The 14,419-nt window shown below is 36.7% G+C and overlaps 1 protein-coding gene and 1 non-coding gene across 2 annotated transcripts in view; one reads left to right on the top strand and one right to left on the bottom strand.

Annotated features, from left to right (window-relative positions):
- Positions 1 to 8,979, top strand: part of LOC139120681 (hexokinase-2-like) — a 35,543-nt gene extending 26,564 nt beyond the window's left edge. The window contains 8 exon segments of the mRNA XM_070685207.1: positions 146 to 288; positions 527 to 647; positions 2,482 to 2,573; positions 3,567 to 3,666; positions 4,146 to 4,338; positions 6,172 to 6,327; positions 7,048 to 7,226; positions 7,229 to 8,979. Coding sequence (XP_070541308.1) covers positions 146 to 288; positions 527 to 647; positions 2,482 to 2,573; positions 3,567 to 3,666; positions 4,146 to 4,338; positions 6,172 to 6,327; positions 7,048 to 7,226; positions 7,229 to 7,416 — 1,172 coding nt within the window. The 3' untranslated portion in view covers positions 7,417 to 8,979.
- A 1,791-nt stretch (positions 8,980 to 10,770) lies between these two features.
- Trnar-ccu (transfer RNA arginine (anticodon CCU)) lies at positions 10,771 to 10,877 on the bottom strand. The gene is made up of 2 exons: positions 10,841 to 10,877; positions 10,771 to 10,806 (listed from the first exon to the last, which is right to left on the bottom strand). It is a non-coding gene; the product is annotated as a tRNA-Arg (tRNA).
- Positions 10,878 to 14,419: the final 3,542 nt, after the last annotated feature.

Here is a 14,419-nt window from a genome sequence, read left to right on the forward strand (position 1 = left end):
GATGGTTATGATGATGTTGTTGTTGATGATGATGATGATGATGATGATGATGATGATGGTGATGATGATGATGCAACGAATTGTACGGCAGGTACACTGATGCCATATTAGAAATCTAATTCTCTGTCATTATTTTGAAATTCAGAGAGTGGGGATTACATAGCCTTGGACTTGGGTGGTAGTAATTTCCGCGTACTTAATCTACGTCTTCATAACGGCAGCAAGGTGGAAACCTGTAATCGTAGTTATAGATTAACCAATGAAGTTATGCGAGGTACAGGTGAACAGGTAGGCAATTTCTCTTCAAATACAATACATACATACATACATACATACATACATACATACATACATACATACATACATACATACATACATACATACATACATACATACATACATACATATGTATAAATATAAACAAAGGCAGGACGATAAATAAGGAGAAATAATCAAAATTGCACAACGAACCATATTTTATTAATATCAATGTCCTGCGTATGACATTTCTGATTCTCTTTTTCAGTTGTTTGGTTACATTGCTGATTGCCTCGCAAGGTTCATGGAGGAAGCTGGCCTCTCAGGACAACGTCTTCCACTTGGATTCACCTTTTCCTTTCCATGCACTCATACAAGCGTGAATAAAGGTATGTTGGTCGGCCATGGTAAGCCTCAGTACCCCAAGGACAATGTGCACATAACGAACAGTTGCGTAGCAGCCAATTTCCTTCCTTTGTGCAAACAGTTTGTTTTAAGCCCTGGATGAGCGTAAGATGCACGTTTGGTATTACATGTGATTCTTTTACCATCAGATACCGTAGACGAGTCTCTCTCTCTCTCTCTCTCTCTCTCTCTCTCTCTCTCTCTCTCTCTCTCTCTCTCTTCCACTGTAAAGATTTCTCGATCTATAAACCCATTTGCACTTACAATACATAGCATATAATATTTAATAGCAGTTCGAATTCGAAGTAAAGCGTTCAAATATTTTGTCAGTAGAGATATACGGAGCTATTTGGGTTGGGGTGGATCTTATGGGATAGCTACAAAGTACGTACCTAAACAGAGATAAAAGGAAATGACACCAGCAGCAACGCTACTGTATTCATGCCGAAATTGCCTTCATCAGTGATTCGTTGGAAGTTTCGAAGGAAACATCCAGAGGCCGTTGATTGGCTGTGACTGAGGAAGTCTTGGATGATCGTGAGAGTGCCACAACTGGCCTTGGCACTGTGTGAGACACGAGTCCCCCACCCCCACCCACCCTTATTAGTCCTATTTGGAAGTTTTGTACTTCAATTGTAAATTGCTACGCTTTCAAGAGAACTTTTTTCCCTTTGAAAACAATTTAGACAAAGGGAAAAAAATTACCTACGCAATGATTAGAAGGGGTCAAATTTTACAAAGGTTTGGAATATGGAAAAAAAAATTGACTTCGGAATTTCACCAAAATGTTGCTTGGTCTTCCATACATCATCTATGAGTAGTCTATGAGAAGCTATGAATAATTTCTTTTAAATACAAAACTAGCTAAATCTGTGAATTTATGTACTCTTGATTATTGATATTAATGCACTTGATTAGACTAGGGCGATTACAAGTTAAGTGTGTGCAAGAAATTTGATTTTGGAATTTCACCATAAATGTTGATTCTCTATACATTGTGGTATGTGAGGAAACTTTGAATATTTTTTTACGATACAAACTAGCTATGAAAATCAGTGCTTTAAAAAGTTTTACAATTGATATAAATGTACGTGACGAGAATATTATATTTGAAAGAGCTGATATGAAAACCAACATGATATTTGAATTTCACCCAGTGATTATTGTAAAGTTCAAAACGGATTCTTTGAAAGTTCAAAGGTCAATTGGGACATTATAATTCAACTAAGATATTATTGATACGAACTGTGACATCTGGGGGAGGGTCGCTGTTTTCTGTGCACGAAAATTTAAGTGGTGGGTAACTCTTTTTCTTGCAAAAACTTTTGAAGGGCCTAATTTTTCAGGCCAAGGCCATAGGGTGCGAAGGGTTAATGAATCAAATCTGATGAATGTTTTTGGGGTCACATTTACGATTGATGAATTTGGGGGGTCAATTTTATGAAATTTGATTTGGAAGGGGGTCGCTTTTTACATTTCATTTGTCGCCCAAATTCTACCGACCCCGCGCCCCCTCCCTTAAAAAACGAATGCACTCTAACCAATATTACAGAGACACCCCTCCCCATGTTAATGCTCTAGAGGGCGCCTGACCATGTGCCCGAATACTGAGCAAACTGTGTGAACATGTGTACATGTGTGCCTGTAGCACCACGTTCTTCCACCCGTCCGCACGACTATGTAGACTACGTTGTCATTCGAAGTTGTCTTCCATGCACATGCCTACCCTGGAAGTTGACCATAGGTTAACCAAGGAGGGGGACTAAGTTTCTTTCTGCCGCTTAATTACTTAAGCGTTACTTTTACTTCCCTCGTCAGCTGTCCTAAATATTTGGACGAAAACTATCGATGCGTCAGGCGTTGAAGGAAAAGATGTAGGGGAACTTCTCAGCAAAGAGTTGAAAAAACGGGTAAGCTTATCTGATGCAACTTAGTTTGGGGCTTGATTTAGAGTTCACAGATGAGAAAGATTCGCTATAAACGCGTACGACTACGAGAATGTCACAGTTCCGTAGTGTAGAGTGATAATAAGTGACATTCATAATACCTTGAGGGCGCGCTAGTTTCACAAAGCTATAAAATCATGTTGTTCATTATCATGTTGTCTTGTACAATTGTCTTGAGAATTTCATGCTCAATGTTCTCTGGCGTGTATTTACGGTGTTGTCCCGTGCATTTAGCATGCTGTCGTATCCACATGTTCTGTTCATTTAATTTTATGATCAAAAAGGCCCGCCTTTAGTTACTTTTAGCATGTTTGCGTGCAAATAAATCTCAGACATTGTCCCACAGCCCAGATACATCCAAGTCGAAAATTATGTTAATGTTTAACTAAAGCAATGAACTTGTATCAAACTATAGTTGCAACAACAACACTAAATTCTTGACAATAGTCTCTGAAAATCTGAGAAGGAAAGGCCAAAGGTCAACAATTTATAGGCAAAAGTGATAAGAATCTGCATGACAAGACTAATGAGGTCAAAACCACAATGTATATATGGAATAATAATTAATATACCCTTCTAACAGCATGAACCTTAATTTCCTCCATGTCCCTCATAAGATCCCACTCCATTCCTGGACCATGGTCGTGTCTTGATCATCTGTGTAATTTATCTGATTTTACTTTAGGACCACAAGTACCATAATATATACCTTGCTTCTTAGTTTAGCCCAAAGATTTTACTTTGAGAAGGGATTTGTGTTAATTTTCAACAAAAAAAGGACCAAAAAGTGGGATGACCTAGCGTCTTCAGGGAAAGTGTACGCTGTATTTTCAAACTGCATAGTTTGTGCATTGGTCTGACATTGAGCCATGATTTTCACAGCTGAATCCATCATAATCCCTGGTTTAGCATAATTTTATTCACTTGCTATTTCATTCACCTAAAATTTGTTTTTAGAAAATTGAGCTTGATTTGATGGCCATCATCAACGACACAACAGGAACTCTCATGTCATGTGCCTATGATCACAGAGACTGTAAAGTTGGTCTGATTGTCGGTAAGTAAAATAGACGGGATTTCTAGAATCCTGTGGATTACAGCATAGTTTGCAAGAATTTGAATAATTTGCTCCATACATTTGCAAATATCTCTATGTACATTAAGGTATTTAAGAAACTGGTTATTATTTCCCGAATAGGGAATTATAAGATTGATGAATCATAAATCATAATTGAAATAACTTGTCTTGAACTGGAAAGTGTCCTGGGAACAAAACCGAAGATTCATCGCTTGAGGGCGCTCTTCAGGGTGAGAGCTCAGACTGAGAGATAGGAGGGGGAGCCCATGATGCCATGTTTGATGTGTGTTTAGAGCAATCAAAAAACTATGTTTCAAAACAACAAGTACCACTAAACTTAAGTAAGAGTAACAAGAGAAAGAAAATCAGAAGAGTTAAGGCAGGTATGGGATAATAGTGTAAATGTGTTTAAAATAGGTCATTGCCTTCACGTAGCAAATTTCTTTGAAATTCCGCAGGTACTGGTTGTAACTGTTGTTTCATTGAGAAGCTTGAGAATGTTGAGCTGTGGAATGGAGACATGAATGAACCAAGGGAGGTGTTGATTGATGCAGAATGGGGTGCCTTCGGAGACGACGGGGTGCTGAATGATTTTAGGACTCCCATTGACTATGAGATTGACATGCCTTCAGTAGACAAAGGTAGACAACTGTGAGTAGGAATTTCAGAATGTTGTCACATAAAAAGATATCACAATTTTTTTCTGAAATTTTATCTTCTTTATTTATATTGATGTGTATCATTTAGGTAGTATATGCCTCAAAACTGAAAGTTTGAAATTTTTGGTCAAAGTTTCTCTAGGAATCTTTAAACCATTCTCTTTCACATTAGAAATAAAAATCAGAGGTCACTGTGCACTGTGAATTACATGAAGGAATTACCAAAATTTTACAGATATTTGAAATTCAAATTGGCCTCTATTCCTTATGTTAACTCTGTGGGGCAAATTACATTTTTTGGTATTAGCAAAACCAAGGTGGTGAAAATTTTGTTCACAAGCTTCAAAATGAAACCACACAAGCAGCTAACTACCAATATAACCATTATAAAAAATTTTTAAAATCTGAATATAGAAGTTTTGTAAAAATTTGAGTGTCTGAATTCCCCCCAGGTACGTCTTCTACCATACTTAATTTTGCTTCTTGACCAGGGCACACCTGAAGAAAAAGTGTGCTCAGTCCTAGCTTTACTATTAAAGGGAGCGGAACATTAGAACTGTACTCAAATGTTGTATGGGACCCATACAACCGTTGTAAATACTGTATCTAAGCTTCTTTGGCGATTGTTGAAGGTTCAAACATGTTTGTCATAATGTAAATCATAAAATTTAAATGTTGCAGCTATGTTTACATGATGCATCTAGATATCGTGCATGAAATACATCAATTGTGTTTGGTCAAGAAAGTGGAAAGGGCGCAGTTGTGATGACCCCCTCCCCAACCCTTTTAATCTGCACATTTTAGGTTGTCTTTACATGATCTAGAAGTAAAAGCAGGTCCAATGCTGTTATAGCTATGTCTTGGCCCGGCATTCTGAAGCCGTACAACAGCAAGTGACTCAATTTAAAAAAAAAACCAATTCAGCTTTTAAATTTAATGATCAAAATCATCATTTGAGCATGCACACATTTCAACTCATTCATTGATCTTGTGTAAGTTTAGTCTATTTTTTCACATTTTTTTGATAAGCAGGGCAAATAAATCAAAATTGCCAAATATAATTTCTTATTTCCAAAGGAAATATGTCCTGCAAATAATATGACAGTCTGTTTAATTTGATACAAGTATGTTTATTAGTGAGAGTAAGTTGACAAAACAGTTGGGTTAATATGCTAGCTCATTCTCGTGAGCCAGAGCATAATTTCTGCTCCTCTGACCTACGCAAAAATCAAGGGTAGCGCTAAGCTGTTGCCGTAAAGAGGCGCGTGGTTTACGACGATGATGCTAGGAAGGCCATATTACAGTTTGACACTGATCCTAGGGATATTTTTTCTATATTTACTGTACAAGGTACATGAATGATAAGCAGAATACTGTTTTCAGATAGTCTAATTGTTAACTGACTAGTCTTACAAGAGTATTCATCGGTTAATTTTTGTGACAGCTTTGTGTCCAACTACTTAGTACATGTGCGCAAGAGATATTTCATTTGTAGCAACTCAGAATTTTTTTCTGAATCAATTTCATTTCAGTGGTTTGCTCCATGCAACCACACTGTTTACAACCTGACATGATTCGGTTGAAATTTGGGGCATTAAAAGAAGAGGTTCAGCACTCAGAAACATTTCAATATTTTGAATTTCTTTGTTATCAAATTGCAATGACATAATGAGATGACGCCATCTTCACCAAGTACTCAGTGCAATGCTAGTTGTCTGACAAAAGGACCAATAATATCATAGTGATATTGACTTGTGACTACAACAGAAAGGTCTATGCTTTCTGTATATGACCAAACTTGATTTCTTTTTCTTCTGTGTTGCAGTTTTGAGAAGATGATAGCTGGACATTACCTTGGTGACATTGTCCGTCTCATCCTCTGCCAACTTGCCGAGCATAAGTTGATTTTCAATGGACGACAGTCTGAGGCCCTGAAAACCAACCTAAAATTTGAAACCAAGTTCCTCTCTGAGATAGAAGGGTAGGTTTATTTTTAGCCGGGTAAGAAATCCAAATATTATTTCACAGTTTTTCAATACACAAGATGATACACATGCAAAGTTTTCGTATCAATTATTTTTTCATGTGGTGTCAAAACATAATTTTGAAGAAGCAATATGATCAAACTTTTGAGATTGGTCACATACCGAAAAGTCTCGGTGCAAGTGTGTGATTTGAGCATGGGTCATATATAAACACACCTGTGTGTTTATATTCAGTTTTGCAGTGAACAGTATGGTGACTTTAATGCTAGCTGTGTCATGAGCCTCAAGTTACACAGAATCCAATGGATTGAGTGCATCTGGCCAAATTCTCACTCATCAGGGGTGAAACCTTGCCAGATATTTGACAAGCTACCACACACGACTGATTTCTCTAAAATTTATCATCAGGAGCAAGTCTATTAAAATTCAGAAATTGTGAATTATCATGTTACAACTGTGTATTTCTTTCACAGCACTCGGCGTAAACTGAATTTCTAAAATATACCACATGGGAAACATACATGTAAAGCATGATTACAGAAGTGGTACAATACATTGCAATTATGGACTACTGTGCTTTGTCCGTGGCAGGTATGATGTCATCTGCAGTTTCTGGCAATACCACTTTTGTAATAGTGCCAAATATGAAATCATATATCAAGTTCTTAATCAATTCTCATGCTCCATATCATATTTCAACATACATGTACTTTCAGGGAACCAGAAGGGGAGTATAAGGTCTGCGAAAGGATTCTGAGGGATCTTGACATTGAACCCACCCTTGAAGATTGTAAACTGGTTAGAAAAGTCTGTCAGGTCATTTCAACTAGGGCAGCACGACTTGTGTCGGCTGGCATCAGTGCCGTGGTGGACAAACTCGGCGTGTCTGAAGTCACCGTGGCATCGATGGATCATTGTATGAAAAGCACCCTAAGTTCCATGATATCATGAACGATGCATTGGACATTCTCTCACCGAATAAGAAAATCAAGTTGGTACTGGCACACGATGGAAGTGGCCATGGTGCTGCCTTGGTGGCAGCAGTACATGCAAAACTAAGTCAGACATCAAATGAGAATAACTAGACATGCATGTAGATGCTTTATACATGACATATGCTTGCTGTGTTTTTGCAACTTTTTTTTCAACTTCCAAATTTGGACTTACATGTACCACTTCAGTAATTAGCCTTTTGTTATTTAGAAGAGGCAGAATTTTAGAGCTAAAACTATGGAATTTTTTTTTTTAATATATTTCCGCAGTGAGAATTAAAGTTTTAAATTTCTCTGAGTTTTTAAGTCTATAAAATGTCAATTAAAATCCATATTCAGTTTAAAGTGGGAAATAGATTTCCATTGTAGAACTTTTGTAAATTTGTCATTAATATACATGTAAGCTATGATCAACATTATTCTAGTGAAAAATTGTGTCACAAGAGTTGTTAAAATTTTCCATTAAGAGTTCTTACTGTTGCCAATATGATTTCAGTTAAAAGAAGATCCTGAATAATTTTCATGTAAAAAATATACTAATAGTAACTATGTTTCAAAAGATGTTGAATCTGACTTTTTTGAAAGATTTGTGTGTGTTTCCTGATATTGTATGAGTGTGTGTCCCTATGCAATCATTTCTTTCACAGGATAAAAACCAATTTCATTCTCACTGTATGGCTCTTGGATCTGTTTAGCACGTAATGTACAATACTTACATCTATTCAGCAATATCCCTTATTGATATTTTAGGCCTTCGCAAACTGTTACTGCAAATTTGCCGCAAGCTTTGCAGTAAATTTGCAGAAAACTATTTGCTGCAAATGTGTGGGTGGTTCATCTTTTCAGACGCAAATTAGGTTTCTTGTGAATTTGCTGCAAATATGCAGCAAACCTCTTGCTGCAACCTTGCTACCAACTCTTTGCAGCAAATAAACGGCACACTCCTTGCAGTAAATTTGTGACAAATTAATTTGAATGTTACTGAAAATTTGCCGCAAACTCCATGCAGCAAATTATTTTGCAAGTTACTGCACATTAGCGGCAAACTACACATGCAAAATTTCCTTCAAAAGTTGGCATAACTCCATAGCAGTCAGTTCTGGAATAAACTTTTACCAATTTCAGTAACAGTAAGAAAACTAAATACATTATTAAATAGACGAGATACTGAAAACCAAAGAAACAACACACTTACGTGACAGCAAAATTTCTTGTATCACAGGAGGGTCACCCCAACATATTTATCACATAGCTTTAGTGTTATTTCAATGTGTAAGCATACAATGTCTGAGTCCAAATTGTTACATGTATTGTAGTTGTATATTTGTAGCCAATAATGTATTCTGGTGTGGAAACTTAGATACTTTTAGTTCATTTACATTGAAGTATTACATTCACAAGTGTAATACCAAGTGGTACACACATCTAATAACAAGTACAACATAACATTTGATTTATTTCAAAATGAAATCGGTGAATATTTGTAAAAGGTCACTGGTGTTGTGGCTTTGAATACAGATTATATCTAAATCTTTTCCTTCATACATATAGACTGTGACATCGATGCACACAAACATCCGACAACATTAAGACAGGTTATAATTTCCCAAGAATCCAAGATGTCAATGAATATATTTGACAATTTCCCAAGTTCAACGTTTGGTGTCTGGATTAAGCTATCATTTCACTGAACTGCCACAAACAGCACACCCTCCGAGTGGCAATTAATCGTTCTTGCAATTTGTATCACCATGAATGAGCATCAAGTCAACAAATAGCCTTGCCTTGCAAAGAAGTCATGGTTTTCTGCCAACCCTGGAACTGTGATCAGCCTCATCCTCAAAATATTCATATCAATGAAAAGTCAGAAGATTTCACATTTGGTAGTTTTTTTCAGTGATTATTGTCCCAAGATCTCTCATTGCAGAGAACATTAAGCCATGCTCGCATTGGGTAGTGTGCAAATACTGTATGGCAGTTCCAGATACTGGTCTTAGCTTTATAATATCACACTTTTACATCATAATACATTACATATTATACACACAGTTCCTGAAACTGTTGCACAAGTAAAGACCATTGAAGGTAAACGCCAGCTGACAATGAAAATTAAGTGAATTTGATCTGAATGTTATCACATTTGAGTAATTGCTCGGAGTTGTTTCTGAAATTTCTACAGTAGTGGCACCAATCTAAGGACTGTACATGTATATTGATCCAAAATGAAACACACTGGAGAGTATACTGTCTGATAAACTTTAGATACAGGTTATTGTATAACATTGCTATACTGCCCCATATCACATGACAGCCGAGTCAATTACACAAGTGATATTACATATTGATCATTTTCACCGTTCATACTCAGCTGGCTTTCCCTGTAACAGAACCACAGGGATGCCAGGAAAAAAACAAACAAACAAAAATAAAGACAAACAATAAATAAATGAATTATATATTTACTTATTCATTTGTTTGTTTGCATGCTGGGTTTTTTTTCGTGGCTTCCCTGTGATAGAGCTGTGGCCATGTAAGGTAGTGTTCCACTGATGAAAATAAAATATTTAAAAAATTTGCAGAGAGAACCTGTACCTATCCTTGCAGTAAATCCCGATCAAAATAGATTCAGGGAACAGCCATTTTACTCTGAGAATGGGACATTGTTTGCAGGTTGAAAATAGTGGAAAGGGATTATGCCCACAGAATCCCAACACCAGGATGAAAAAACGACAATAGAGATATAAAAAAACTACAAGAAAATTTCTATTCAACACGTAATGAGTAGAACAAGCCAATATCATGTGATATTATTTACATTGGGAAACAATGTTACAGTAAAACCTGTCTAAAGTGAACACAAAGGGGACTGAGAACTTACTGTTCGGTTTACAGAGGTGTTTGGTTTATAGAGGTTCCTTATTCATTCTCTGTGGGACTAGAAAAGGTGTTCAGTATTGACAGGTTTCCAGTTTTTGACAGGGTTCGGTTTAAACAGGTTTCACTGTAGAAACTTCGATGTGTGTAATATTGCTTTGATCGATTGCAATACGGTCAACCATTTTATTTCGATCGCGCAACTATCTCTTTGATACGAATGAACATAGTTTTGGAACCTAAATTTCTCCAATTTCCTCCGTCTGTCAAAGCCATTAGTCAAATAATAGAGATTTAGACCGTCAATACCCAGGAGAAAATGCCCATGACACCGATATTACCCCGATATTACCTGTCACTGACGCTGATGGGGCTCGTCAATAAAACGTGCACACGCAGCGAACGCGTAGAGGGTAACCTATAGTTGGGCAAAATTGTGTCAAAAAGGTGGGAAGCGGTGCAGCGTATGGAGAAGCACGTTGGAAAGGAGAATGAAGCGATATGCACGCAATTGTAAACATTTTCATTGTCTTTGTGTGTCTTGAAAAAGTAAAAGAAAGTTTAGTAAAAAGTCACCTCCGACGGGACTCGAACCCGCAATCCCCGGCTAACTATCGCCCAGGCAATGCAAGCCTGGCACTCATAGGAGGCCGATGCCTTATCCATTAGGCCACGGAGGCTTGCTGAATAAGGGCGGGACATAACACATTATAATTCTGCAACCATATCAGTGTGTTTTGTATCCGTTCAAAATAAGTTTGGACATGTGCTCGTCGGGGAAATTTGTTCGCAAAATGTAAGTTTAACATGGTCATTAGCCGATTGAGTCCAACAAGAGAGTTGATACGCTGGCAATAGTGCCGGTTTGTTCACAGCTGTGATCACAGCTTGTACACAATGTCATGATCATGTGTCCGCAGCGCAGCGCTTTGCAATCAGCGCCTGGATTCCGTTCACGTCACCCTTCGTTGCGACAAAGCCATGTCGGTAATGAACGCTTCTTACGACGTGTTACCATGTGGCAGAGACGAAAGGGGAAGGGCATCGATGTGTATTGAGAGAGGTAGAATTCGAGGATTTACAGCGTGTGCGTTTGGCTGTAACCGTTCGGTTACATAAATTTTGTGCACAATGACGCCCTCAACCGTGACAGCCAGCGTTTCGTAGGGCCCAACAAAATACAGGGTCACGGCGCGGCACAGGTACTTGCAGCGTTGCTTGGATAATTCAATCAAAAGCCCAGAATCAAAGACCGCAGTGTGGGTCCGAAGGCCGGCCCTTGTTAGTAGTACATGTACTAAAGAGAATATTCAGCTCCCACGCGTTACGGTCTCCCCAGTGCATTAGTGAGAGGCTGTGCCCAAGAGCCGTCATATGCAAGGAATCGTAGAAGTTTCCTAATTCAGGCAATGGTAAGCTTACCTCCGGGAGTAACTCCCTACAACTTGTCTCTGTTGCCTGCCCAATTGAATCTGAATGTAATATTACAGGCCGGTTAATGTTTATGGGATGGTGAGGCTATGGGTATTTTTGCAGACATCGAAAAGCGCCTGACTCCCCCTCCCTCCACCTGAAAAACATAAATAAAACACGGTGACCCCATGCCGGTATATATATATATATATATATATATATATATATATATATATATATATATATATATATATATATATATATATATATATATATATATATATATATATATATATATATATATATATATATAACACGATTGGAATTAATTTGGGATAATTGGATGGTGAAGTAATGTCTGTCTGATCTGCAAATGTAAGCTCATCTGCTTTTCTTTTTAAGTTGTACACTTGTTTTTATGAGTAATTAGTAATATTGCAACAATCAGCCAAAGAGCACCTAACACTTTTGAGAAATTTTAAAAATATGAAATCCAAATTTCTCAATTAGTTCCAATCGTGTTATATATATATATATATATATATTATATATAATATATTATATATATATATATATAATATATATATAATACCTCCGGGTAAATAGATAAATAGATAGATAATAGATATAGATAATAGATAAATAGATAAATAATTAGATAGAGAGATAGAGATAAGGTTACAGATGTGGGAAATTATAGTGTTCGATGTGCTAAAAGCCGTGCGTTATAAGGGAGCCGTCATTATTTATGGCCCGGGGGTAGGAGGAATGGGCTTGGGGCACTCAAATATTGAAAGCTTCAAAGGGTAACCGGTTGCTCAAAATGTGGAGAAAAAAGGGGGTCACTCACTTTTGTGGTAAGAAATAAATTGAACAATATCTCAGATTACACCATCGCACACATTAATTTCTCAAAATATTTGATGCGAGAGGGGGGCATCGAATACCGTGCTCCCCCCTTTTCGGTGTTCCAAAAGTTTTACTAACAAAACAAATTGAAGACACCGCTCAGATTGCACCAGACTGTACCATTGCTCACATCAATTTCTCAAATTTTTCACAGTATCTAGATAAAACCGAACTGTTGTGAATTCACCCGAGTTCTTTAGGGCCATTATCACAAAAACATATATTTTAGTTGACTTTGAACCATACCGCATTCAGGCTTTTCATCGGATGATGGCAGCTGGAGAATTCCACGGCTGGCAAACAAATAATGAATGAATTAGAAAAATACTGACTCTGACTGATGGTCCTCTAATATCGTTTATAGAAATGTACGATTTTGCAAATGACACATGAAAGTCTCAGATTTTCCATTCCTGCTTATTCTTAGGTCTCCAACCTCTAGAAAAATGTTTTTACAAAATGCATTGTCATTGTTTTGTTGTTAAATATTGTGACGCAAACACTGATCATGCAAAAATGTAATAAACTTATCAGTGTCTACTGTAATTTTCAAACAGTTTTTCTGAATGCAAAATAAATTGAAACCCTCTCAAATTGCACCATTACACACATCAATTTCTCTAATTTTCGATGCAAGAGGGGGGCCCTCTCTCGCGCTTTTGGCTGTTCAAACAGTTTTACTTAGTAAAAAAAAACACCAAATTAAAAACACTTCTCAGATTGCAAGAGACTGACCACTGCACACACAAATTTCTCAAAATTTCCACGTTAGATAGGGAATAGCCCCTCTGACACGTTTCCCCTCAGTTTCAAATTTTGCCATGTCAGATATCCTCGTGAAAACCCTGTCATGATACCCATCCAAATTAAGCAATACTATATGGTTCGATACTCGTTTATAGCGTGAGCTTTTGTTGTGACTTTGGGTTCCATTTTGTTGGTTTCACCTTTTCAAATGTCATGAGATAACCAATGAAAATTTAGCAGCGTAGGCCTACACAAGGATTTGAAAGGTCTTTACTATTGCTGTATTTTTGTAAATTTGACAAGTTATTGTCTTTCTTAGTTGGGGGGGGGGCAGTCAAAATTTCTGTGTTATAAAGGGGTGTACTCAAATTCATCATGGATGGCAGGGGGTTACTCGAAATTTCGGAGTTTCCGATGAAATTCCTCCTACCCCTTCCTAGGCCGTAAATAATGACGGCACCCTTAAGGATACAAATTACTTCACGTGCGAAGTAATTGTATGTGTTACTTAAGTTTTATACATGTAGCAATCGTCAGACATATCTGACAGATATCATTACTGCATACTTGAAGTGATTTGCGTTACATATATATATATGTATATATATATATATATATATATATATATATATATATATATATATATATATGTATATTATATATATGTATATATATATATATATATATATATATATATATATATATATATATATATATATATATATATATATATATATATATATATATATATATATATATATATATATATATATATATATATATATATATAAAGTGCTGTGTTTTTGCCAAAACATAAAATTTTGATCTTGACTGAAAATTCTCCTGCTGTCTGTTCATATGCAGGCTATTTTAACAAGTCAACACTGGGCATTGGAACATGCCTTTAAGTCTTTCATCATAATGATGGACCGCTAAAGAGGAAAATGAGGGTGAAAATGTTTAGAGAGAACAAGAAACCGTAGTTGATAAATATATAATGGTATTGTAGGCGTGAAATTTTATTTTTTGTGAGTATTCACTATTTCAAATCTGTGAGACAATGTTTTAAAAAGTGCCATTATACAAGCTTCGAATTCCAAGCTATTGAAGATGAAATTTTCTATTTTGTTTTCCACTGTTACCCTTCTCCTCT

Source organism: Ptychodera flava, chromosome 20 (assembly GCF_041260155.1).
Source record: "Ptychodera flava strain L36383 chromosome 20, AS_Pfla_20210202, whole genome shotgun sequence".
NCBI classification, from domain to species: Eukaryota; Metazoa; Hemichordata; class Enteropneusta; family Ptychoderidae; genus Ptychodera; species Ptychodera flava.